Source organism: Zosterops lateralis (assembly GCF_965231275.1).
Source record: "Zosterops lateralis genome assembly, chromosome: 1".
Taxonomy (NCBI): domain Eukaryota; kingdom Metazoa; phylum Chordata; class Aves; order Passeriformes; family Zosteropidae; genus Zosterops; species Zosterops lateralis.
The window spans coordinates 107,576,651-107,601,845 of NC_139762.1; the positions used below are offsets into that span (position 1 = coordinate 107,576,651).

Below are 25,195 nucleotides of genomic sequence, written 5' to 3' on the forward strand. Positions count from 1 at the left end.
CCACGAAGTTCCAACAAACTGATCATGATCAGACAGTACCATGGTTGGAAGGCAGCCCAGAAGAGGGACTTGGCTCCTTGCAGTGGCCACTTCTGGGCAGTAGAGTCCTGTGGAACAGCTGCTATCCTCACCCCATCAAATCCCATTTCCTTTGGCCTCCTGGTGCACTCTGCTTCCTGCTCACCTCCCACACCATTTCCCAGGCAGAGAACTCCAGTGCAGGAGACTGGAGAACTCCTGAACCAGCAGAGATACCTCTTAACACGCTCACCACCCAAAACAAGGTCACCTTCCACCAGCACAGATGCATAAGAACAAGTTAAACCCCAGGAAATTAGATGCATCCCAGCATGCAATGTAGAAATAGCAATAAGAAACCAGCCCAAAAGACTGATAAATGTCTGGACGACGAACAAGACATCATTTACACAAAATCTCTTCAAGAGCTCTCTGAGGGACACTGAAACCACACTTCTATTAACTTCCTTACCCTAACTAATTCCTGAGGAAAAGGTCCTTTGGAATTTTCTGGTAGGTTGATTGGAGGAATAACCCAGTCTCTCTTCTGCCTCTTCAAAGGGCTGCTGTGCTTGTATTGTTGCCATGGAAATATGATTTCTTCAATTTTCCTTTGGTCCTTTCCCAGGTACAAGATAAAATTAAGCACATGTAGAAGGAGAATAACTAGCAGACATAATAAAGTAACTCAGGTACAATTACATAACTGACTGAAAGGCTGTCTTTCCTCTGTGTTTATCAAACTGTTTTATTTGCATTCACAGTGCAGTTTGAAAATAACCAGTATCATTTACAACTGCACTGCAAAATTGTAAGAACTCTTTTTTTCCTTACTTAACTAGGAAGAGAAAGGGAATTATAAACCATTTATAACGTGGCACTGATGTGTAAACCATCCGGCACTTTCTGAGAAGTAGTTAATATTTTGCAGGATTTAAAAGTATGCCTTTATGTATTTCTCATTAGCTAGAGCTTCAGTTCAGGTAATGTGCTACTGTACACTAAATTTAGATCTGGGTGTGCTATAATGTAATTTGAGTTCTAAGACAAGTTTAATACATACTGGTAAGGAATGTCTCAAATATTTATGACCCTATTAAATCCCATAGAATTAATGCTGTAATTATTTTAAACCTATGTCAGCCATGATGGATGCAGTAGATGACCCACTTTACACACTGGGCATTAATCTCTGCTGGGTGTCAACATTCCCTTCCTATTCCCTTCTATATCTGCAGTCATTTCATCCTCTGGATGACAGCACACACAGCTAGCTTGCTTAAGGTTACAAACAGGGTGACAAAAACATTTTCTGAATCTTTTAAAAGAAGAACTTTTACTTTAATCTTGGCAATTATGTCACAAAGTATGAACAGACGCCCAACTGAAGGCCAGATTCTACTACTCTACATTCTGTTGATGGTAAGGATACCTGAATAGTGTCTTTGGAATTAAATAGGGCATGCTCTGGCACATCTAAGCATCTGCTCTTTTACTATGCTTCCATGAACAAAATAACTGTATTTCCATTGCTAAAAACATGCCTTAGCAGATTTAACACAATCACCAAGTAAGCAAACAAACAACTGATGATTACACAGCAGTGGTCTCCAGTGTGTTCTCAGGAAAAACGTATTGCATAACCATGTTACCTATTTTAACATTGTGCTTAAATCTTTAATGTGCACCTATTAGAGGTATGTTAATCTACAAATATATTTTGTTCTTTTCCTGTAAACTAAGCACTTCTCCTTCACAAAGGAGAAGGCAAGACACAGCAGGCAACAGGTAACATAACAGAAAAAGGCAAACAACCTAATACACTTTTCTAAAGTAAATATATTGCTAACTGCATATTGCTATGTCTGATTTTTGTTACAGTACATGGTTTATCCTATGGCAGCTTCCAGCAGAGGGAGACTATCCTCCTTACCAAGTAGTGCTGGAATCATGAATAATTTACAATCTCCAATTTGATTATGACGGGACAAGACAAAGCCAATATTCCCTGCCAGAAGTGCTTTCCTACTTACTGCTGTAAATCTACAGCTCCCATCTAATAAATGTGACTGATGCACTCTATCACAGATTTGTTTATTTTGCGGTTATATTTAACCGCTTGAATAAATACTATAATACTTTCAAGCAATTTAAAATAAAGAAATGGCTGTGTGAGACCTAAATTCAGGTATAAATCTCAAGCTATACAAACAAAAAGCTCAAACACAAAGAATCCTATATAAAACAGGCGTATCTTTCCATGCCTTAGCAAAACTAAAGACTATCAAAGTTCCTTCTAAAGCTCCAGCTTTGCATCCACTAGGTGTCCATTAATAACCTAGTTCATGAAGAGGCGCATGACAGGCAAAATTAAACCCCTATTTCTAGGCCTCTTAGTGGAGATACATTTATACAGGCTGCATTTAGCTCTTGTTTTACCTTTTCTGAAGCCTCTGTGAAGGCTGGTTCAGGGGTGAGCTTCACCTTCATTTGCCACTCTTGCTGGGTTTCCTTGTCTTGAGCAGACACGACAAATTCTGTGGGCTCTGCTGAAAGTTGAAAGCTTCGCTCTGCATAGACCACACCATCTTCACCTACTCTGAAATCTTCTGGCTCACTGCTACCAAAGTGTATTTTTTTGTTTCCATCACAGCTTCGAAACCTCACTGTAAAATAGACATAAAATGACAAACAAACAAACAAAAAAAAAACTGAAGAAGCAGCCCACTTGAATTCACACTGACATCAAATGCACTAAGAACAAACACAAAAGCAGAGATACTTAGCTTGCTGCTGCTGCTACTATCACATGCAATTATGAGTACTTGTACTTGTACTTTACCCGTCAGTCCACGCCATGTAACACTGATATTCTTCTGTGGACTGTAGGCAGAGATTTTAACCCTAGACAGGAACAGCCTCCCTCCTACAAATCTATCCCACCACCAGGAAGAAAACCATCTCCTTCCATGTCCTGTGGTACATTTCAGTCGGTTGTCAGTTGATGGCTGTGGGGATTTGCATCTCAAGCTTCACAAAGATCCAGTCAAGCTTGAAAACACTCAAAAAACTTCACTACACAGCAACCATAACTGCAAACACAACTGCGCTCCCAGCACCTTCTCTGTCGGTGGGGGTTAGGCAGAAACCCTAAAATATGTTAAAAAAATTATATTCTGTGCCCACATCAGCCTGTGATTCAGCTGTGCCATTTCAGGAAGATTACTTATGAGCTCTGGGACTGAGTTTCCTTGTCCCTCGTTGACAAGATGGAGGAGACAGTAAATACCTCACAGAAAAAACCTAAGTTAAAAATCTTGAGGGTTTTTTTGTTTTGGTTTGTTTGTTTGTTTGTTGGTTTTTTTAAGCTGTATTATGTACCACACGTATCCCTCTATCTACTTAGGAATTACCTATTCTTGTTTAATTCCCTCCCTTCTTCCTTTTGTTGTGTCTGAAAGACACACATTGGAACAAGAAGTTAGTAAAACTGAATGTAGAGATAATGATGTGTTGTGCACAAAACAGAATTGGTAACAGGTTACTGTCTTTTCTACTCAATTCTTTCCACCACCACTTATCTTCTGGGTAACTGCAAATAATAGTAAGTAAAAAAATGAAACTGTACTTTTATAACCAATGATGGCTCTTTAATGTTTCCAAAGCATTATGAAATATTTTGATTGTATGGGCAATAGAAGTGCAAAATACCATTATGAAGGTTGTGCTGAAATCCACATAGTGAAGATGAAGATGAAATGAGGCTTTATGCCTCATTTCAGTTATTGCACTTTTTATATTGTGCTAAACCATGCACAAACTATTTAGCTTCAAAACCTAAAGGTCCCTCTCAAGAAAAATCACCACTAAATGTCATGCATCACATGCTTTCTTCTGTAATGCATTGTTTTCAGGAAGGTACTAAGAAGAATCGTACCTTTTTGTATTTGAACTTTAAGGACCAAGCTGATGTTCAGATGACAGACTAAATCTCTTTTCTTACTGCATTCTTTCAGTTATCCAGAATCCTGCATTTGCCCTCTCCTGACAGAAAAAACTGCAATTTAAAAGGGTCCACCAGATAATAAAAGGAGATAACGCACAGCACTACTCTAAATAAATGATACAGAATCAACCTTCTAAATTTTAATCTTGCTGAACTGGGCAGGGATACTGCTCTTTCCAGACAGATCCCAAAGTTTGAAGGTTTTTTCCTGTGGAAGGCCAGTCTCACCTTGGGGAGAAGAGCATGCCATGTCCACAAAGCACTGAGCCCTGAAACAACAAATCTGCCTGAGAAAAAGGCTGAAGCCTCACCAGCAGGACTGCTCCTGTGATACTCCTTGGAGAGGTTGCCTCTGGTCTTTCTCATAAGCAGAGAGAGTGCTTTTCTAAAATTCTAATAAATACCCAGCTTCTCAAAGAAGTTTTCATATACTTAAGCAATTCCTACCTGCTCTATCGGGTACAATTACTTCCCTCCCTATAATCTACAGGCTACAGGTCTGCAGAATTTGGAGAAGATGACAGATCCTGTCTTTGCTGTTCGCATGGGAGGAGAAAATCGACAGGCAGAAGGTCCAGTTCCCAGAAGTTAACCATCCCACTGACTGCCTGCTTTTTTCAACATGGGCCTTGCAGCTTGAGTCAGCTCACTACAACACTATGGTGAAATGAAACACTCAAATGAGAACATACATGACTCTAAGCCAAGAATATAAATGTACTACTTAAAGCAACTACTCCAGTATGTAGAAATATTTACTGCAGTCCTAATTCCGAAGTTCTGTAACTCTGAATTGGAATTCAGAGCTAGGTAGACCACATTGCCCAGCACATAAATAAAAAGATGCCCAAGAAAAACTTACTCCAAAGTCACTACATTTAATGATATAAGAATTTAATGACTGGACTATTAAACAGTGCTATTTGTACTTGGTTACAGAGGCACAGATGACCCAGACCCCAAGCATGGAGGAAGCTGGACACCTTTGAAATGTCACCACTGTTCACAAACAAACCTCTCAAAAACAGTTCATCTAAGTCAAAGAAAGACAAAAACAAAAAACAAAATAAAAAACCCCACCAGCCAGCAACATAACCCCTAGCACTGTGCCTCTGCTAACCTCTCATCTCAGCTACAACTGTTCTCAAAATCTGCTTTTCAAAGAAGTGTCTTGACCAAAAGTACAAACAGCAAAGCCAGCTCTACCTCTGGCTCTTATCAGACTTACCTCTGAAAAGTACTAGAGTGGGAAAGAGAATGAATATTAATCTAAACTTGATCATTACTGTCTCTCAAAACCATGAAAGCTAAAATTAATATTTGTCATTATGGTCCAAAAGACCAAGATATCACAACAATGTTTTATAAAAAATTATTTCCTATTGCACAGTAACAGAAAATATTCGCATTTTAGATATTCAAATTCATAAAGAAGAAGATTTCTTTCCCTTATCTCCTTACATATAGACTCCAGCAGCACAAAAATAAAACAAAAAACCCCACCCTGCTAGCCACTTCATTGATATTCTTCCCCCAGGCGACTGTGTATTATGAAATTCAATGAAAATCCCTTCCTCTGACAGTATCCTGGTAAAAACATATAAAATTGTCAATGTGAGAATTATTCTCCCTTTCCAAGGAGCACACATTAACGAATTATGGTCAAGTATAACCGTCTATAATTAAATTCCCTTGACAGAGTACAGGTTGTGCAGTAGCTACTCTCCCCCAACCACATGGTTATCAGTCTTGTAAATTCGATTTAGATCACTTTGCTTCATTTTTCAGTGTTCAACTAATATGAATGAAGAGTGATTTCTGACAGTAGGTTTTCAGGCAAAGATTTTTTTTTTTGCAAAAATGCTACAGGAAATGTTCTTTTTTACTGTGAATAATGACTTCTTATGCAACCATGTTCTTTTCTAAAAACCACAGGAAAGGGAGGCATGCTTTCCACAAGTCACTTTATGTTGACAGATCAATCACAGATTTTTTTCCACTTAAAAAAAGGTTAACTAGATATACTCTTCAGAATCTCAGTCCCTTTATATGCAACAGAAAGAGTAATCAAGTATCTGATTTTACTGCTTTTTAATAATACTCTGAAAAATAACTCGCGCATTTTTAAGTATTTTTGAGTAGCCTGTGCATCTTCTGAAAGTATCTGCTTTTGAGAAGTATATTATTTGAAAGTCCTAGGAAGTATTCAGTCAAACTCAAAGATAAATATTTCAGTTTTAAAGAGAATACTTTTGGTCATATCAAAGCAGTAATATGCAACATGGGAGTAAATGCACTCTGTTCACAAGCTCAAAATAAGGCTGTGCACAAGGATTTATAAAAGTAGGGTATTTAAAAAGAAGAAAAATTGTATTTGGTATTAGCATATGATAATTATTAAATATTATGCACTAAGATAAAAGACCATGATTATCCTATTTTGAGTCTTTTCTTAAAACCAAGGCAAGTATATTCTATTAAAAAAAGAATAAAAGGGGACCTCTGGGATGACAACATTGTAAAATGAAAGTCTACAGCTCCATGATATTAAAGGAAGCTTTCAATTTAACACTCTCGCATGGAAGCAATTACAACATATGCATACATGTGTCGTGTACAAAATGTTAAGAACTAGACATGCAAATTCATTTAAAGTGCATTAGAGATCACCACCACTCATGCTCCGGTCTAATGAGATGAATGATTCATAGTATCTATAAAATACAGCTACTCATGTTGGCTTGCACTCTTTGACAACCTGCTTCTGCTCCTTTTGTCCTATACAAATAGTATCAGAATTACTTGATCCAAACAAGGACTGAGCAAAAAAACTGCTGTTAATAACATAGCCCATTGTACAATATTTCATGAAGATATTATATTCATGTGCAATACAGAATACTGATACTGAATTTTCATTACATGTTTTGACCGTGAGACTGAGTTTGCCATTTGGATTTTCTACACTTAGATAATTTTCAGTTCACATCTAGTGTGCTTCCTTCTGTAAATTTGTTGGAACGCTGCTCCTCTTGAATGCTCTTCTCAATGCCTAAGCATCAACTTCAAGGCAACGGCTCACTTAGTAGACACCATGGAAAATTGCAATAAGTGTCAAGTGTTAACACCAGATGTACTCCAGCAATACAGTTAAGAGTGTGCATCATAAAACAGAAAACCTATAGCTATTTGATCCACTTGGGATCGTTTTGCAACAGACAAAATAAACAGAGTAAGAAAGTATCTTAGGTACAACCACCTACTAGAGATCACTTTTACCTTCGACAGATTGAGCAACTATATGGAAACATTCTGCTTCAACTGTCTAGCTATCTGCATACTTAATATCTGAAAACTTGCCAAGAACACTCTGTATTTAACAAGTCTTTACTTCTGAGAAGCAGAAGAAAACTACATGAGAGAAACCCCATATAATGCCCTCCCTTGCCCCTCCTTTTACTTCATAAATTAGTAATTTATTCATACTGGTTACTTCTGTATCTGTAAGATGATCTGTTAGTCCTACTGACATAGTGCACATGCTCATATTTCAGCTCATGGCTTGTTGGAGTGGCATGTGTAATGCCCATGAGACATCCTTTACTATAATTATAGACGACATTCAAAAGAACTGGGTTTTTGACATCCTGGTGAACTGTTATAATCACAAAGAACTAAAGTACATTCTAACTTGCCTTTTCCATCACCACCTTAAATTTAGTCCGATTTTAGAACTTCTGGAAACCAGGGTGAAATATTATTAAATATTTTTTAATATTTGATTTTCTGATATATGGGTTGTCTACATCAGCCAGAAAAACATTGTTTGCATCTGTAAACCAAGAAAATTAGCTACAGAAATTACGAGTCAAAATAAATGCAAAATATAATCAGGTTACTTTTAGACAATGGCATTTCCCTACCTGTACTGTAATTCCATTTGTCATTATATCCTTTTGAGATATGTCCATACACCAGCATTGTTTCTAAAAGGTTCTTCTAGTCTTTTTTCTAATCCCTTTTTCTTTTCTGCTTTTATTATTTATGACCTGTAGTTTATCCCATACTCCAGGACCATCCAAAAATCTCAAAGTGCTACTCATTTTGAGCCTTGCTTGAGTAACCAAGCTGTGACACTTGAAAGTTGGCTGTCAAAAGACAGCTACTTACCAAAGCCTGCTAATTCAATAATTGCTTTTGAAAACCTGTGCCCTGTGCTGAGCACTGCGTTCTGCCACCCCAGCCCACTTGGAGTAGAGGGCTGCTTCAGCAGATCACGCAAGCCAAACTGGAGTTTTGCCACTTACTAAGGGCCAAATATGGCCATTTGCTTCCAAATCCTATTTACACTTGTCTTCAACATCTTTTTACAACCTGGTTCCATGGGTAAGCTTGGTTATGAAGCTCTCAAGCGGTGATGAAGTGTCACATCAGAAGGTTTCAACTGAGGTAAAACTGAGGATGTATTCAAGCTATTTACCAACTTTAGGTGTTTCATGATCTGACTAATAGCAGCTTAACTTCCCGCTTTTCCACGCTGAACTATTTGCTTAATTGTCTATTCAGTTAGGAAAACAGTAATTAAAAGGAAAAATTATTTGCAAGAATTAGGGTTAATTCATACTGTACACTTTTTTTCATTAATTGAAAGCAGTTCAAGTGATCTGCAGCAGTCATCATGTAAAACCTAGTACAATATATGACTTTACTCTGGGGAATTAGGATGTTAAGTAGTCTACCGTACTAAAACCCTAAGTTTTTATGGAAGTTGTACATCATGCTGGTGAAAATAATTTGTACTGGTTACCAACTATGATTCAGTACGATTCTCTCTCCTACCCTACTCCTGAGACTGCTAGTTCCAGACAGATAAATATGCACGTTTCCGAAAATAACGTACTTTCAAAGCAATCTGGCAGTCTACATGACAGAAGATCACTGGACATAAATCTCCCTCTCCCTATTTCTGCAACATGTTCTTTTCCATTCTTAATTTGTACAATTACTGTGGAAATTCTTAATTTAAAGTATTTTGTTGCAAGGTACAACTGGGAAATCTTACAGCTCCTTGCTACATTCATGAGGACTGTCTCCTTATGAACGCTAATAATTCAAACATTAAGGTCTATTTTTAAAGTATTTTCTTTCACAGGTAGCTATCACCAGACTGCCTAATTCTTGCATTCACAGGGAAAGACTCACACAGTTCTTTAATAAAATGCCATCTAGTTTCCAGTTCCCATAATCCTCTTTGTTTACAGAACAAAGTCGTAACAGGCATGCCAGAATGAAAATGGGGATAATGTTCTTTCTATTCGACAGAAATGCCTCTGCAGCTTTTCAGTACGGGAATACCAGCCATCAGCAAAACACAGGACTGGTATCTCAAACAGAGTCCAAATTATATCTGATTCACTGACCCTTTTCAGTCCTTGCCTCTACCACTCACTGGCACAAAGATCTGTGCTTTCACACCCCTTTTGTCTTTATTTTAGAGAAAAAGAAAATGTAGAAAAAGAGAATAATCATCTTCAAGAGGGAAAGTACTTGTATTTTGACAACTGCTTTTGTTTTAAAACACAAAAAGATTTCTTTCCATTTTCCTCCACTCTGTACTGTTTAAGGCAGTTTCACTATAGATAAGCCTATAGGCCCCTGCAGAGTTCTGCACCAGCTTTTTTTCTAAATGATGCTAGCTGAAAGAAAACTCAGTAATAAATGTCATTTCTGTACTCTGGAGTATGCGAGGCACCTTTAATACTTTCCCAAGTATACCATTCCACACAGTAATAAAAAGAAGGATTAAACACTAATCTCTTATACCCATAATGCATCAACTGACTACACCTGCTAAAATCCAATTTGGTAATTAAAAAATGTGTCTACTGAACAGTCAAACCAGGAGACTAAAGGTACTGTCTCTGCAGATAGCTAGCAGAAAATGGTTTCAAAATTGAGGCACTTAACACAAACCTATTTTTACCTCTATTCATTTTTATGTGACCTTAAGCAGTGCAAGAAACAAATACCTACAATTACAGTGCAGCAATTAAAGGGCAGTTTTTGTGCTAAGGTAACGACTTAAATATCTAGTAATAAACTGGATAAGCTGCTTTGCCTTTTACTCTATCTTTAGAAAATGCCCAAAAAGTTAGCTCTTTTTTTGTTTTCCTTTTCCCTCACTAGCAATAAGGAAAGTGAGAAAAGAGAATAGATGCTTTTATGTGTTCTCTATGCTAACTGTTCCTGGCCTGAAGTCCTTTTAAGCTTCAGGTTTCAAGCTCTTTTCTTAGCTATTCTCTCTTTGTTCCTTATTGTTCCTTCTCCCTGCCTTTCCAGGTGTTCTGTTTTCTAGTTTCTTTAAACTTATTTTATTCCCTGATGCTCCCATTGTTCTTGTCCCCTCTTTCAACTGTGCTCCTGGCAGAGGTGCTGAGGTGTCAAAGCACTGCTGATTTCAGGCTACAGTGTAGGCTTAGAGAACACCTAGGCAGAAAGATCATCTGAGGCTGTCTTTACAAAAATAAATTAACTAAAACTAAATATCCAGGCTCCTAGAGTTTCCGTAAAAAGCCAGAACTTGCTGAAATATCAAATGGGTGCACACTTTCAAATGAGCTGATGATCTATTTTATAAATTGAACTGGTCAGCAGCTTTAAACAGTGGCTTAAGCCCCCACACTAAAAGGGGTTTAGGAACAACAACAGAACATAGGAGGGAAGCATATATCACTTTTAGGCAACGTGTCGCTTCTTACCATAAAAAGAAATACAGTAAAATAAAATTATGTGTTTTTCTCATTAAATTACAGGACTGCTCAGGCAGAACTGAGTGTTGTATTTGCACTGCATTAAACAAAAAATCCCAGCACTGACAAAATGGCAGCACTCCTCTCAACAATCCTGCCTCCCATCAAAAAAAAGCCTTGAAGCAGATGTGGGAATGCTTCATGTTTTGTATTCTGCTGCCTATCCCAGGACAGCACCTGCTTCTTGAGATCACATTTTGCAGTCCTTCCCATGTGGCTATAGATGCTTCAAGGGGAAAGGGGATAACTCTTCCTAACCTTGCTTCTCAGCTTCACAAACCAGCACACATTTGAATGCAATGACCCTCCACAAACACCAACACAGATTTTCCTCTGCTACCTTCCTCCTTCTGTCTCTGCTTAACATTGGTGGCTTTTGTCACTCTCCCACATGTCACTCCTCTGGGCATGCTACGGTCTAATTTTCCAAAGCTGCAATTATTCTTTATGACTTCTAAAAGGTCCTTAGTCATACTCTAGTTATCGTGGCAGCTCTGTGTGCCACTTCTCTGCTAAAAGATGAAGGCTGTTACCCTCTGGGGGGAACCTGGTGGATCTTCCAGCCAACATGGACATGGACACAATTGCATCAGCATCCCCACAGCAAACAGCAGGCACAGCTGATCTCAGAGCAGAACCACTCTGTAACACAGGGATGATGCTCATTTCCTTAGCAAATGGATAATGGTGAAAAAATATTCCCTGCTGGAACACTGTGCTTTTGTATTAAACAAGGGCAAGAAATCTGCCAGTTGCCAAAGGGCGTGGAAGAGACAGCAGAGACAGCCCAGCAGTACTTACACTGATGTGGTTACATAGCAATAAAAATCATAAATCCCACGGATTATAGTATCACTGGATCATGTCCAGTAGGCCTCAGGCAGAAAACTAGTTGGCATGGCAGCTTAATAGTATCTAGTCAGACCTCAGGTTTTCATCATTATTATTCTTAAAAAGAGATATCTGACATTAAAATTCAGAAAAAGCTCTTGGTGACCGGTGTAGGCTAGTACAGCGTATTTCACAGCCAGGCCACAGTAATGCTGCCCATAACAAAGCAGAGGACTCAAAAAGTTGTATGGTATGTGTATCTTATATGAGGGAGTACCTGTGGGTGAAAGTAACCCCCAAATGGGTATTCACTCTCTCTGTGTATTGCTTTCAAAATTTAAAATAGCTAAGGTGACATGCTAATTAACTGATTATCATTAAAGAGGGGGAAATATCACGAGAACTATCAGGAAAACGCCTGATTTCACGTATTTTAAGATTATTATTTGGATTTTTCATAGAATCTTGTTACAGCATCTCTCTGAATACACCTCACATTCCCCCTCGATCCAACATATGTGTGCAGATGCCTTAAAATAAATGAAGAAACACTAGTATTAGAATCAGATTTAATTAGAAATATGTTGGAAATTACCCAACACTACTGATTATGGAAGCTCAGCTAAAATACTGCAACATCATAGGGAAACCTTAACGATGTCATCAGTCCAGACGAGGGAGCAAAGAGTAATTAGTACATACATTATGTATTTTTCCTCATGAGCTAAAACAAGTACAATGATCAGGAAAAAACATCCAGTGCTGGAATACTTTCTAGTGACTGGCACTTAGTGAATGTTCACAAATGATTATTAGTTATTTTCATCTTCTTGGTGACTACCTAAACCATTTTCTCAGTGAGATGAAAACCACCCATGCCTGCAAGGTCACCAAGTATCAACAGCACAAAAGGAAAAACAAAATAGGGAGAAGAAACTTGGACTATGCTGCAGACACAGGACCTCAGACTTGAGTCCTTTCAAATGATTTTTTAATTTCACATAAAGCCTATCTGACTCTAGGTAAATGAGAAACACTGGCTGCAAGCAGAAGTAGCACTGTTGCTTCATGTTTGACTGCACCATATAGCACAAACTCATTAAAACGACCAACAAGAGGTTACTTGTGTACATGTGACACAGTGTAAGTCAACATTTAAGTGATGCTACTTTCCTTCAAGATCTTTTACTGTTCTTTGAATATCTTGTCTGGGGATTACAAAATTACAAGGCTCAGATAATCCCCTCAAATTCAAATTGACAGTAATAGAATCGACAGAAATAAAAGAGGCGTTACACCAGGAAAAAAACACTGATTAAAAAATGTCTTCTTTGCAAAATGCAGACAAGCATGACACCAGCACAACATGGTACCAGGATTAATATAGGAAGGGGAAAAAGAAAATAAATCCTTGGACACAATTTGCAGACAAATGAGAGAAATACAGACAGACTTCATTCAAGAGGGACCTTTCAGTACTGCAAAATTAAGACATACTTCAGGATTCTATGCCAAAGCAATGCTGTGCAAATTTATGCAATTTATTCCAGGTGGAAAGAGAAGAGACAGACCTGGCTGAACAGACTCTTGTTTTACAATAAGGATTCAGTCTAGTCACAGAAGAACAGAGAAGAAAAAGAACGATCTTCTGATATATTTGAAGATACTCTTCCTATGATAAATGCAGCTCTTTTTTTTTCTTTTTTTTTTTCTCCTTGTGTGTGTCTAGACTTTCCTGTGGGCCTTGTGAGCACAAAACACAAGACACTTGACATTCAAATTATGTTAGATTGGAATAATGCCTGAAAATAGCAGGGGCTTGACTGATTGAACTAGAACTGAAAATTCTACTTTTAGCAAAGCCTAAGGATGAGAGCAGGGTATTACCTTTCTGAACCCCTTTGCTGGATTGAACAGTTACATGACTTTGAGACCAAAGATTACAGTTATAAATATCTCAGTGAAAACCCCATATGTGATAATGGCTCCTAAAGGGAATCATTAGGATTCACTTCTGGATGTGGCAATTAACCTATTACTGTCTGAGTCAAGACTATTTTGTGTGAAGCACTGAGCTATGGCACTCTACGCAGTCTTGATTTTTCAATTATTAGCCACAACATTCTAAGTTTCTTAGTAAAGATTACACAGCAACACCCTCCAAATGCCCAGACTTCATCCCAAGTGTCTGGGGATTATTTTTCCAGCAATTGGTATAACGGGACTGATCCCTGACTGGGAATCCTAGGTACAAGATGAAAATTGGTAACTTCAGACATTTACATGAATCAAATATGATACAAATACCTGAACAGTGGAAACATTCAGTAACTTACAGAATCAATCTATCACAAAAATGGAACTACATCTTCTTTTAGAAACCCAAGTACTGTGTTATTCCAATAGAAAGGCACTCCTTGCTTTGCTTACCAGAATACTAAATATTCATTTCCAAAAGGGATCTGAATGGAAAAGCTCCATTGTAATAAACATTTTAACATTTCAATGGCTATTTCAACTGCCATCTGTATTCCTCTCAATTTTCCTCAAATGTTTGAATTTCTCAAAAAGACACCTGTGGCATTCACTCACAAGAACAAACATCTCTTTTCACTTCCTCTTCCCAAAAACAATGCCAGTTTGCAAAGGGAATAAAGAAAGCCATGCTACGCTTGCTGTATACCTCAGAAAACACTATCCATGTGTTCTACAGTAATGACTACTGATCCAGAGATATTTTTCCTTAGGATAAGCATTACCATGAACATCTTGTGCCAAGATCACTGAAATGCTGTACTTTGATGGCTAATACAAGCAGATTCATGATCTATCTAAAAGACTGTTAAAGTGACTCATGACAAAATTCTTTCCCTTCTTAGTGCATGATGCGCAGTTCCTCTTAATGCTATTCTCCAGATGTGTCTTTGTATGCATGTGAATATGCTTTTGGTCCATAAATGCAATAGTGTCACCAACAGGGAGAACACAAAGTCATTCAGTGAAACAGCATACTGAGTTTCTGTTGTAACAAAACTGCAGAGCATGAAATAGCAACCTGTCATCAGATGTTGGGAGTCTGATGTTTGTCAGTAGCAAATAAAAAAACTGCTCTTCCTCTCTCTGAGGGAACTGACAGCCATCTGCATGCAGGTATGGCCAGTCTGCATCCATAGGCAAGGACCAGAGTCTCTGCAGTGCTATTCAGGACTCATTTCAACTAGTGTTTATGGCTGTGTTCTAAGAAGTTTAAAAAAACCCTAACAAACAAACAAACAAAACTACACCAAAAAAAGGAGAAAAAACCTACCAAAACAAAACCCTACCCCAAAAAACACAAACTAATCAAACACAAAAAGCTACAAAACAAACCATCCTCTCTCACATGCACACCCTGAAAATAAAGTTTAAAAAAATAGCCCCCAAAGCTTAATGGGCTCTGTTCATTTCAAGTAATTTTAGTGCAGGCATTCTCCACTACTTTATACTTTCTATTAAAAGGTGCACACTGCAACTAGATGATAGATTCATATTCACATCATCTTACCCCATTTTATAATAAAGGTGAGGCATTCATTTATCCTCAGCGGAAGGCTCCCAAGAAACACAGACTGAGAGCCTGCAAACACAGGCTCAGTGCTTGTCCAAAAGGCACTATCCAGAACACGTGGCATCACGTTTTCATCTTTGTTTGGACAGGCTGCTCACAGTCCCTGTACTGCAGACCTTCCTGCCAGTGCGAGGAGTCTACATTACTCTGATGAGGTAATCAGACAGGTTAGCAAGCAATAAAATCAATTTGATCTGCCCATCTCAGCTGAGCACTCCGAGTCCAGAACAACTCTTATTAGTTAGGCAATGCCTACCGTAAATGAGTGATGTGTTATTTTGATTTGCCTCTCAGGGCTCAAGATCGTGGTATCTAAAGCTCACCTTCCCATGAGAAAGGGATTTCTGCAAACTAAAAGCAGCCTCTCCCACAGCAGGAGGAAGCAGCAAGTGAAACGGAACAGATCTGACCTTACAATAAACATCTGAGCTACATTTTAAAATACTGGCACTGAAATGTTATTACTTTGCTTTGATATGCTGCCAAGGGAAAGCAAAGAGCCATTGAAAATTGAACTTCATTTTGAGGTCCAGTCCATTTTTCAATAATTCTTGTGGTACTGTGTACATAACTTAAGGATGTTACAAAAGCCAACATACTATGATGCCATAAAATAATAACATTCACATGAAGGTCTTAACAGATTCATGCTTAGTAGTGTCATAAATCAAAAAAATATCAAGGAACATACCCATGATGCCACAAATGAAATACATATGGTACCCTGGGTATGGAGAAAGGCATTTTGGGAAAATTAACAAGATTTTTGGCTCACAAGCACACAACATGGTTGCGGTTCATTCTTAGAAGTTAAAAATGTGTAAATTTCACTACAGTGTAGATTTTTTTTGTTTTATAAGTGCAGAGATGTCACTTTTAATGTACATCTGTTGGCATTTTGTACATTATAGTCATAATTTAGAGATTTTCAATGAAAATGGTATAACCAATCTACATGGTTTTTTCCTTAACTCCTTTATTGCTGGATGTCTCCAATATACAATTCAAATTTCTCTTTGAGGACCAAGGTAACAAGAGGAACTTGAGATGTGAAATTTTAGTCACAGAACTGTGATTTATCTGTGCTACTCTCAACAAGTCCCCATGATAAAAATCAGTAACTGCATTCAATCTGTCTTCAAATCACATTCAACTGATTCATGTCTCTCTATGCTACATAACTGTTTTTCACAGTAGTTTACCTTCAGATCCAACAGATTTCTGAACTTTTGCCAAGTATTGCAATGTGAATTTGTTTTGGTATTAATTAATATCCTTAATACAGCTTGACTCCACCATGACTTTTCTTAGCCTACCTTCTCACACATGACACAACCCCATTCTCTGCCTTCACATCTTTCAGCTACAGATCTTTGAGAGGTGTTTGCCATAAAATGTGTCCATGTTTTTCAGGGCAGTAGTGTTGCCATGTAGGTGCTTTTCTATCATTCTCCCAAATGGGAAAGACGGAGAGAGAATAAGAAAAGTCTCTAAAGGTAGCAGACTTGATGGTCTTCCCAAAATCTTGATGCAGGGTGGCAGAACCAAGACAAACAGCAATGTCTTAAGCAAAAGCATCTCCCTCACCTGAGAAAGCTTAATTCACAGTATTTTAGGGGACAACAGCATTGGACACTTCACTTATTTCCCCTATTCTGTCAAATGCATTCTCCCCATCACAACTAGAGATGCTGCTATCTAATGATGGATGAAGAACAAAAACAATTCATGCTGTATTTACAAAAAAAATCCAGACGCAATTCTTGAATTAATTCTGAAAAACAGGCAAGATCTAAGTTCAGAAGACTTCAACAAAGAAGTCAGAAATCAGCACAAAAGTCTGTAAAGAAAAATTTTAAAGTCATACTGAAGTAATTTAAAAATGAGTGAGGGAACACAACATTACTCTCAAAATACTGTCCTGAAAATCTGTCACCACTTATACTATGTACAGAAATCTTTATTGTTTTATTTAGAAAAAAAAAAAAAAAAAAAGAGTATGATTTGTGTCAATGTGTGTCAATGTTTCCTCTCTTGTCAAAGAGAAACATCCTTTCTTTGTAGTCTCATCAGGTCAAATGCACAGGTGAACTTGTGATTCTCACTGATCTGAAGGAAAAACTCTTTGTTTAAGGTGAAAAAGGCTATCTAATTTCTCTAGAGGAAAATGGAAAGGATGCATCTTTTCCTAAGAATGTCTGCTCAGCCATTTTTATTTTTTAAATATTTGCAAATATTTGATACTTTTCTTCACTGTGGTCATCAGCTGCAGAAGGGTGAGATTTGAGACTTCTTTTATTAAAGTAAAAAATGTGGCTTTGTCCTTTATTTTTTTCATCTGACTCTGAAACACATTTAGAAGGCCTGGTCAACAAATGTATATAACTTTGAATTACAGAATTGGCTCATCAGAATTAAACACAGTTTTGATACTGCTTAATGTTGTGGTGGTAATTATTATTGTTTCCCAAAATTAAATTTACCAAATTTTTACAAGATGCATTTAAGTTTCCTGATGTAGTACTTTACTACATTTACTGGACCAATACCCAAGTCTGCATTTCTCATCTGCTCATAAACATCATGCACGTACAGTAATGGTTTGACTACTTCCTTTTCTTACCATAGGTAATAAATTCAAATAAAAACAACACCCAAACTTTTAAAGGGCTCCAAATGCAGCTACTATAAAAGATGATCTAAGGCAAATAAAACTGTCCAGGAAAGGAGGCGGGGAATGAGCCTATCCATGCCACTATTAATGCTGCTTTACTGAGTAACACCAAAGAACATCACTCCCAGGTCAAACGGGAGGAGTTTCCCTGCAGATGGAGGTGGAGAGACAAGAGGGGAGGAGGATCCACTGCTACTGCACAGGGAAAGCACCATCTCAGCCCATACACAAGCAGTTTCTGCTCCTCCTAGAATTGCTACAAACCTGTCTCTCTAGGCAAGAGAAGCCGTCTCAGTCTCTGCTCGGATGAGGAATTTATGCTGTGATCCACAAACACGGAGCTCAGGAATACAACATCAAACACCACCCAAATGCTGTAGCCCTGAGTATTCCAGTGACGCTGCTGCAGGCACAGCTGTGCCACACAGGCGGGACAAGGGGTCATGCAGGTCAGCAAAATATTAAGGGCAGCAAATTGTTTAGTGACTATTTTGTTTACTGTGCAAGTGGCTTTTGACTAGACGGGGTGGCAATTCTTTCCAGCTTGCCCTGGGCAGTGAAAGCTGCAAAAATGTTTGTACTTGATGGGTGTTCAGGAAAATCGGCAGTCTTAGGTCTGCTTCTTTATCAAGTCTGGCAAATTCCATGCTACATGTGGCACACTTTTTTTTTTTTTTTCTCTCTTTCCTCCCTCCCAGTAATACATAACATATCCAGCAAGAGTGCTAAGAATGCCAGTTCAAAAGCAAACAGGAAGCAGGCAAACAAATTCCTCCAAAACTACTTAGCAAGCTGTTTTAGAAAAGGTTTACAAATGGAGCAAGAATCTGCCCTCGCCTTCATAGCAAACCACAATGCCACAGACATTCCTCATGAGAAAAATCTCTCCCAGGCGAAAGATTTTCATGGCAGGTTGAAGGAAGCGATATATAGCTGAAAAGTAATTTTATTTACAGCTAGGCAGAAGTTAAGTGATAGAGCCCACTAGTAGGCATTCCTGGTGATAAAAATAGAAGCACGGATTTGTAAAGTTTATTTGTGGGCCACTGTGCAGTTTATGCTGTGTAACTAGTACATGTAAAATAAGAAATTATAACACAGCTGGTGACAATGGGGAACAATTTCATACTAACCTGAAATAATCAGTTATCCTTCCCCTCAAACTTTATCTAGAAGAAGGTGCAATTTTTGTCAAAAGTCCTAAAACTGAAGTAGACTGTAAATTATTACATTCATAGAAGAAGGTAACTTCAGCTAATACTGATCCATTTACAGAGAAACAATCCACCTTTCAAATGAAAACATTAAACATGAAACACTGAAATATTAAAAATTTAACAGATTATGAATTGTGATTATTAAATGTAATGCAGAACAGTAACTCAGAGAAAACTGCGTTGACTTACAGATTATTTTGATAGCACAGTAGATTAAAACTAATTATAGTTTCAAGTTCTTCATTATTACATAACTCAATGCTCACATCAGTCAATTTACTGAAAACAGAGCACACGCATGAAACAAATTATTTATGGTGCAACTGAAAAACTAAAGGATGGCAGCCACATTAGTAATGAATGTGAATTCAGTGAATTTAAACAAGACCTGAAAAGCCTGAACCAACCAGCCATAGCCTGTTAAAACAGTAAGACCAATCATATCAACCGTAAGTTCTTTCAAGTCTTTATAAAATTTAAGTCTCCGCAAAAATATTTTAGAAGTCATGTGTCCTCCCACCCTCTCCAATTTCTAGGTATTATTTACTCCACTGCTCTGTTAAAACTCTTGGATGGTGTCTACTGGAAATGCAATTTCATGCTGTTTTGAAAAAAATCCTCGAAAACAAAAACATCCCTCATAAACCAAAACAACAACAAAAAAACCACCTCAAAGATTCAAAGCACTAAAGTAACCATGGTATTATTTATTCTTGCTTTAAATGAGGCAAGAAAGGAAAAAATGAACAGACTGCTACAGAAAAATGCATGAGTCTTCACTTGTGATTGCATTTGAAAGTTGAACAAAAAATCTTCCTGAACATGCATCTCAAATTTATATTTAATAAATAAAATCCCAACAACCAAAGATCAGCTTTTCCAGAGTAGTCACTGTGTTTGTAAAGTGCTAAAGGGAAACAAGTAGATACCAGAAAACTCTCTGTACTACATACTGGTATTGATTGGGGTGGGGGGGGTTGGTGTGCAGTAGAACTGCAAGACTGCATCCTAGGGAAATCAAAAGGAGCTCCAACTCAGTTTCTGATGTCTGGAATCTTACCAGCTAATGGAGGATTTGCTCCTGTGGCTTTTCCTAAAATTTCTGATGACTAACAGAAAAAGGGGAGGAGGAGGTTGTGTGTGTATGGGAATCAAGGCTGCCAAAGCATGAAGAGTGTCTCAGTCACCTCCTCCTTTATTCCATATCCTCCTGCCTCTCAATTTGACTGCTCTGCTGAGACCCAGTAAAAAACCAGAGGAAATGTTTCTAAACGCAGTGCTAAGGGAGTACATGACTGGTCTCACCAACTCCATCCAGGCAAAGGAGAATGCACCTGCATTAGTAGGTATGTTAGGTATGGCCCTGGTCACAGGCACCACAGCTTGCTCTCAATTCAGCCTATTGCAGACTGTACTTCCACCAATACTGTCTTACTCACAAAGTCCTTTCTTACTGTCTATAGGCAAGTCTTTGCTTATCCTTTTCAAGTACACCAATACAGTGCTTGCAGAAATCAATTTTATCTCCAAGATACTGGATTCTGACATACAAATAAAATAACAGCCTACAACAAACACTATTAAAGATGATGCATCCATTTAAAGATTTCCCAACATATATGTTATCTATCTAGGTGTTTATCTCTGTATTTTTACAGTACATTATCTATAGATTTTTTACAGTACATTGAAGCTTCCAAGAAAACAGAATTGCCACTACTCAGGCTGGAATTTGCTATGAGAGAATTTTATTTATTTTTCTTTTGTCTAAGTGTGTGGGTCTCAGATATTCTGGAAAGTGATAGCAACAGTTGCCTAACTGTAAGAGCTAAGCGTATGCTTAACTACCTTGACAAAGCCCAGTGGCAGGGAAGGGGTGGTGTTCTTGATTGTGGCAGCTGTAATCCACAAATAATTACATTATCTTTAACTACTCTTCACTTCAGCCGGAAGAAGCATGCCTTGGATCCTGCTTCTCCTAGACAACTGTAAGGAAACAGAACAATGGTAATTCCCAAAGCCCCCGACCTCATGGAACCGTATTTCATTAACCAGTTTTCTCTAAGCAAGTGGCAGAGAAGTACATTACACTGAAGGGAACACAGAGGCCACAGATCTGGGGCAGCTGAACACTGGGAAAGGATTGTGATGATGTTGCTCAGAGAACACATACCGTGAATGAGCACTCACCTCCTCCCCCCCAAGCTTGGGAGTTTGCAAATCTGCAAACTGACGAGACAACTATACAGAAATCATAAAACCTAACAAACAAAGGTATTTTGACTCTCTCAACTCAAATTTGAAACCAGTAATCATTCAAGAAGGCGGCACACATGGGCAACAAAGGAGCAGGCAGAACACAAGATTCAGTACATCTCTATTCAGTGGCAGGAAGGCATCTATTATCACACGCAGAATGGACCCGAAATGCAAAGAAAGCCAGCATTGTTGCAGGCCTTACTGGGAACATCTAGTAGCTCGTTGCAATTATTCGAAGAAAGATGAGCTGGGACAACCCCAGAACAGTATCTTTAAAACCAGTATCTGATAAACCGAAGTTTAATTCTGGCAATAAAAGTGAAACCAAAGCAAGCACATAAAGTAACTTAGGCAGTAGCCAGAAAACAGATGGATAAAAACTGGCTGGAGGTTGGCCCTCACAGCCCATCTCGGCAAGCTCGCTATAGAGCAGCAGTGAAAGATGCAGTCAGCCTTTTAGACATGGTTGTCTTGGAGACACCAGAACACACTGTATTGATGACAAAGGAAACAAAAGGCTGGATGCACTTTCTAAGGCTTTTAGTCTGCTCTCTTTCATGTGGAGTTTACGGAGGAGGGCCTCCCTGGGACGGGTATGCGGGGAATGCTGGCAGCAGGACCAGTTTATTGAGGGAGAAATCTTCACTTGCTTAGGAGCTTCATGCAGCCCCAGAGCACTCTTTATCCCCGGGAACATGAGCCTTCAACATGGAAACTAGCAAATGAGACTCACGTTTGCTCACTTTGAAGGTTTATCCCTGCACAAGCTTTAAACCATTCCACCTAAGGGTCTTTAAGAGAAATAAAGCAAGCAGTCTCTCCTGGTTTGTGCAAGGGCCCCCGGAGCTGCTCTGGGGGCTCTCTCCAATTATTCAAGCGCTCTTCTGCTAGTCTCCTTCCAAACTTTGAAGCAGAAATCCAGCAAAGTACCTTGAGGTAACTAGGAGAGAAATGGCTAGTGACATTTAGGCTGTAACTGTGAAAACTCCAAGTTCTATCTCGGTGTCACTGAGGTAAGCATAGGAAAGAATTTCGACAGAAGTTTATTTTTTAAATATGTACCATGAGCAGTGAATGCTTCTTATTCCAATTATCGAGTAAGTCTTCTAACACTGAAATGTAACTCCCATGCTGGACCGTCAGATTCTAGCTTTGTAAGAAGACAGCACTTGGTCAGTATATTGCACTGTAGTATGTGCATCTTGTGCAAGAGTCTTTTCAATTTGTAATGCTTTTCACTGATAATGCAATTTAGACCTACATCAGAGAATGCCACGACAATAATAGTAAATACTGGCTTTAGGTACACAGACACATGCATCTAATCAACTCTTGAATTAAGCACTGCAACACTGAGGTCTAGCTGGATTGTGTGACTATTTAACTGATAGTGCAGTATTTGCCTCCCTGTCTCCACATCTTAACTTCCTGCAGGACAAGTATGATGCCGACTTCTTCCCTGAAAATAGAGTGCAAGGGCTGTAACTATTTCTCACAAGAAGAGATGGAAGGTCTCACCCTGCCACAGGTCGCCTGCTTGCATGAAAGTTTATAAATTTCCTGATTTCACAGGCTGCTGAGTTTTATATGCCCACTTTCAAATTCTGTGAGTACACTGAAAATTGTGCATGATATATCAGCAGTTAGTTCTGACAGTAGGATGGGTGAAACTGGAAAAAACTGGTACTTTTTCACATCATAACCTCCTCTTCTTTCATGTTGCTCCTCTCTTTTGTCTGTATGGGGATTGAAGAGGAGGGAAGTGGTGAGGCCACACAGATAGGTGATAACTCCTTGCCTTTCCAGTCTCTTCTGAAGAGCTATAAAATAGATAGGTAATAGGTACCTGACAAAGAGATATTGAAATAATCAGCACCAACACCATCTTAGATCTCTCAATGTCTTTATGTAAAATTGTGTATCTGTAGTTTATAATTGCTACCTTCTCATACATCTGACTGACAACAGCAGAAAACATGGGTCAAATGATGCACAAGACACTCAACCTGATGGGAGCAATTGCTGCTACTGGTTCATTTCCACATCAGAGGTGCCTATGTAATGAAGTAGTGCTAAAACAACCAACTCTGTTAATTCTGGCTCATTTGTTTTGTCACTGAATGCAAAACAGTGTATTGAATTAACTAAATTGCTGACGGCAGCTGCATTTTTTTGGGAGCACTGAAAATCAAACTATTTATAAATACCACGATATGGATTTTTGAATCTCATTTCAGGCATCACATAGTTAAGGCACATCCAGGCCAGGACAAACATCATCAAGACAGAATACCTCTCATCTGGAGAGCCTATTCCTTGGTGTAGCTACTTCATGTACCTGAAGCACTTGTCACAGTACAATTCAGCATGATTTGTGAGGAAAAAAATTTTCTATTCCCTCAGTTAGTAAAATTAAAACCCTGCCTGCCACAGAGAGGTCCTCTGATATAGATACAGGTGAATCTTGCAGTCATGGAGCCATGACTTCTGCTGTGAAGTTTACAGGAACTAAATAGTCAAGCTGTGCTATCACCATTTCAGACATTGATGCCAACAGTAAAGACTAGGCTCAGAAAACACAACCACATGACTTTGATGATAATAAGCAAAGCAGAACACAATATACAACACCCTTTCTCCATCTACTTCTATTTTTAAAATAAGTGACATATTGCATGAGATTAACGAACAGCCATATCCATTTTGTGACCTCACAGTAGAGACACATTCTAACAGGAATGAAGAGCAACCAGAGGATGAACAAAGAAGGCACTTGTGTATGCTTTTGCATCAAAATCACTTTTCAGGTTGGATGCCTATCTGCCGCCTACCTCATTCTGTTAGAGGAGGCTCTGAAATGCTGCTCAGAACTGGGTCACAAGATGTTTTTACATGATGAATCCATGGGCATTTACTAAAACAGTTAGGCAATGACCATATTGTATGTTCATGGTAAGGAAGTTTCTAGCTAGAAGAATTTTTTCCCTAGATCCAAGTCAAACAAACAAACAAACAAACAAACAAACAAAAAATCTCCTCTTGATTCTCAGACCAAAAAAATCAAAAATTAGAAGTTCTAATTCTACTTTTCAGGCAAACTGTAATTAAGATCTACTGCATTTATTTACAGGCAAGAGAAATTGAAAAGATAACATGCTTTTACTGATAGCTGAATTGTACCATTGTGGACATGCCATATTGGATGCCTATTAAAACTATTTCATCATAACAAATATGGGAAAAAGTAAATTAGAGGTTTGTTCTTTAAAACACATTCCTCTCTGCTCCAACTCAAAATCACTGCAGCTCAGCAATTACCAGAACTTTTTTAAGGGCCTGGGTATTATGTAGCTTATGTACAAAGACTGTTGAATTTCAGAGCTATCATTGACCTGCCTATTATGTCCTGATACAACAAAACCTAAAAGCAACAAGAAGGAATACAGCTGTAAAAACCAGAACCTGGAATATTTTCTTCCTTCCTTTTGTCATAAAAGAGAGTGAAACTCTGTGAACCTATTCACATTTGGACAATAAATCTCTGTATGTTTTCTCTATTTGCAATAATCAGCCATTAGACTAAAAGTTTTCACAAGATCAATGCCCACAATAAATACTAGCAAACTATCATACTGAAACTTTTATTACTAAGTAGAACAGGTTTTCTTATTTTTTTGCAGCAGAAGCTACTTTCTTCCATTACTCTGTTTTATGAGAATTCTGTTCTTTATTTAGACTTGAGCACTAAAGGCTGCGTGGTTTATGGATACAATT

The 25,195-nt window shown here is 38.3% G+C and overlaps 1 protein-coding gene across 2 annotated transcripts in view; it reads right to left on the bottom strand.

Moving 5' to 3' along the window:
* CDH2 (cadherin 2) overlaps nt 1-25,195 on the bottom strand; it is a gene marked incomplete at its 5' end in the record, with an annotated part of 114,583 nt that overhangs the window by 36,075 nt on the left and 53,313 nt on the right. For both annotated transcript variants that reach the window (XM_083868050.1, XM_083868051.1), the window contains 2 exons: nt 491-637; nt 2,458-2,684. In XM_083868050.1, the coding sequence (XP_083724176.1) occupies nt 491-637; nt 2,458-2,684 (374 nt within the window). The remainder of the gene's footprint in view (nt 1-490; nt 638-2,457; nt 2,685-25,195) is intronic.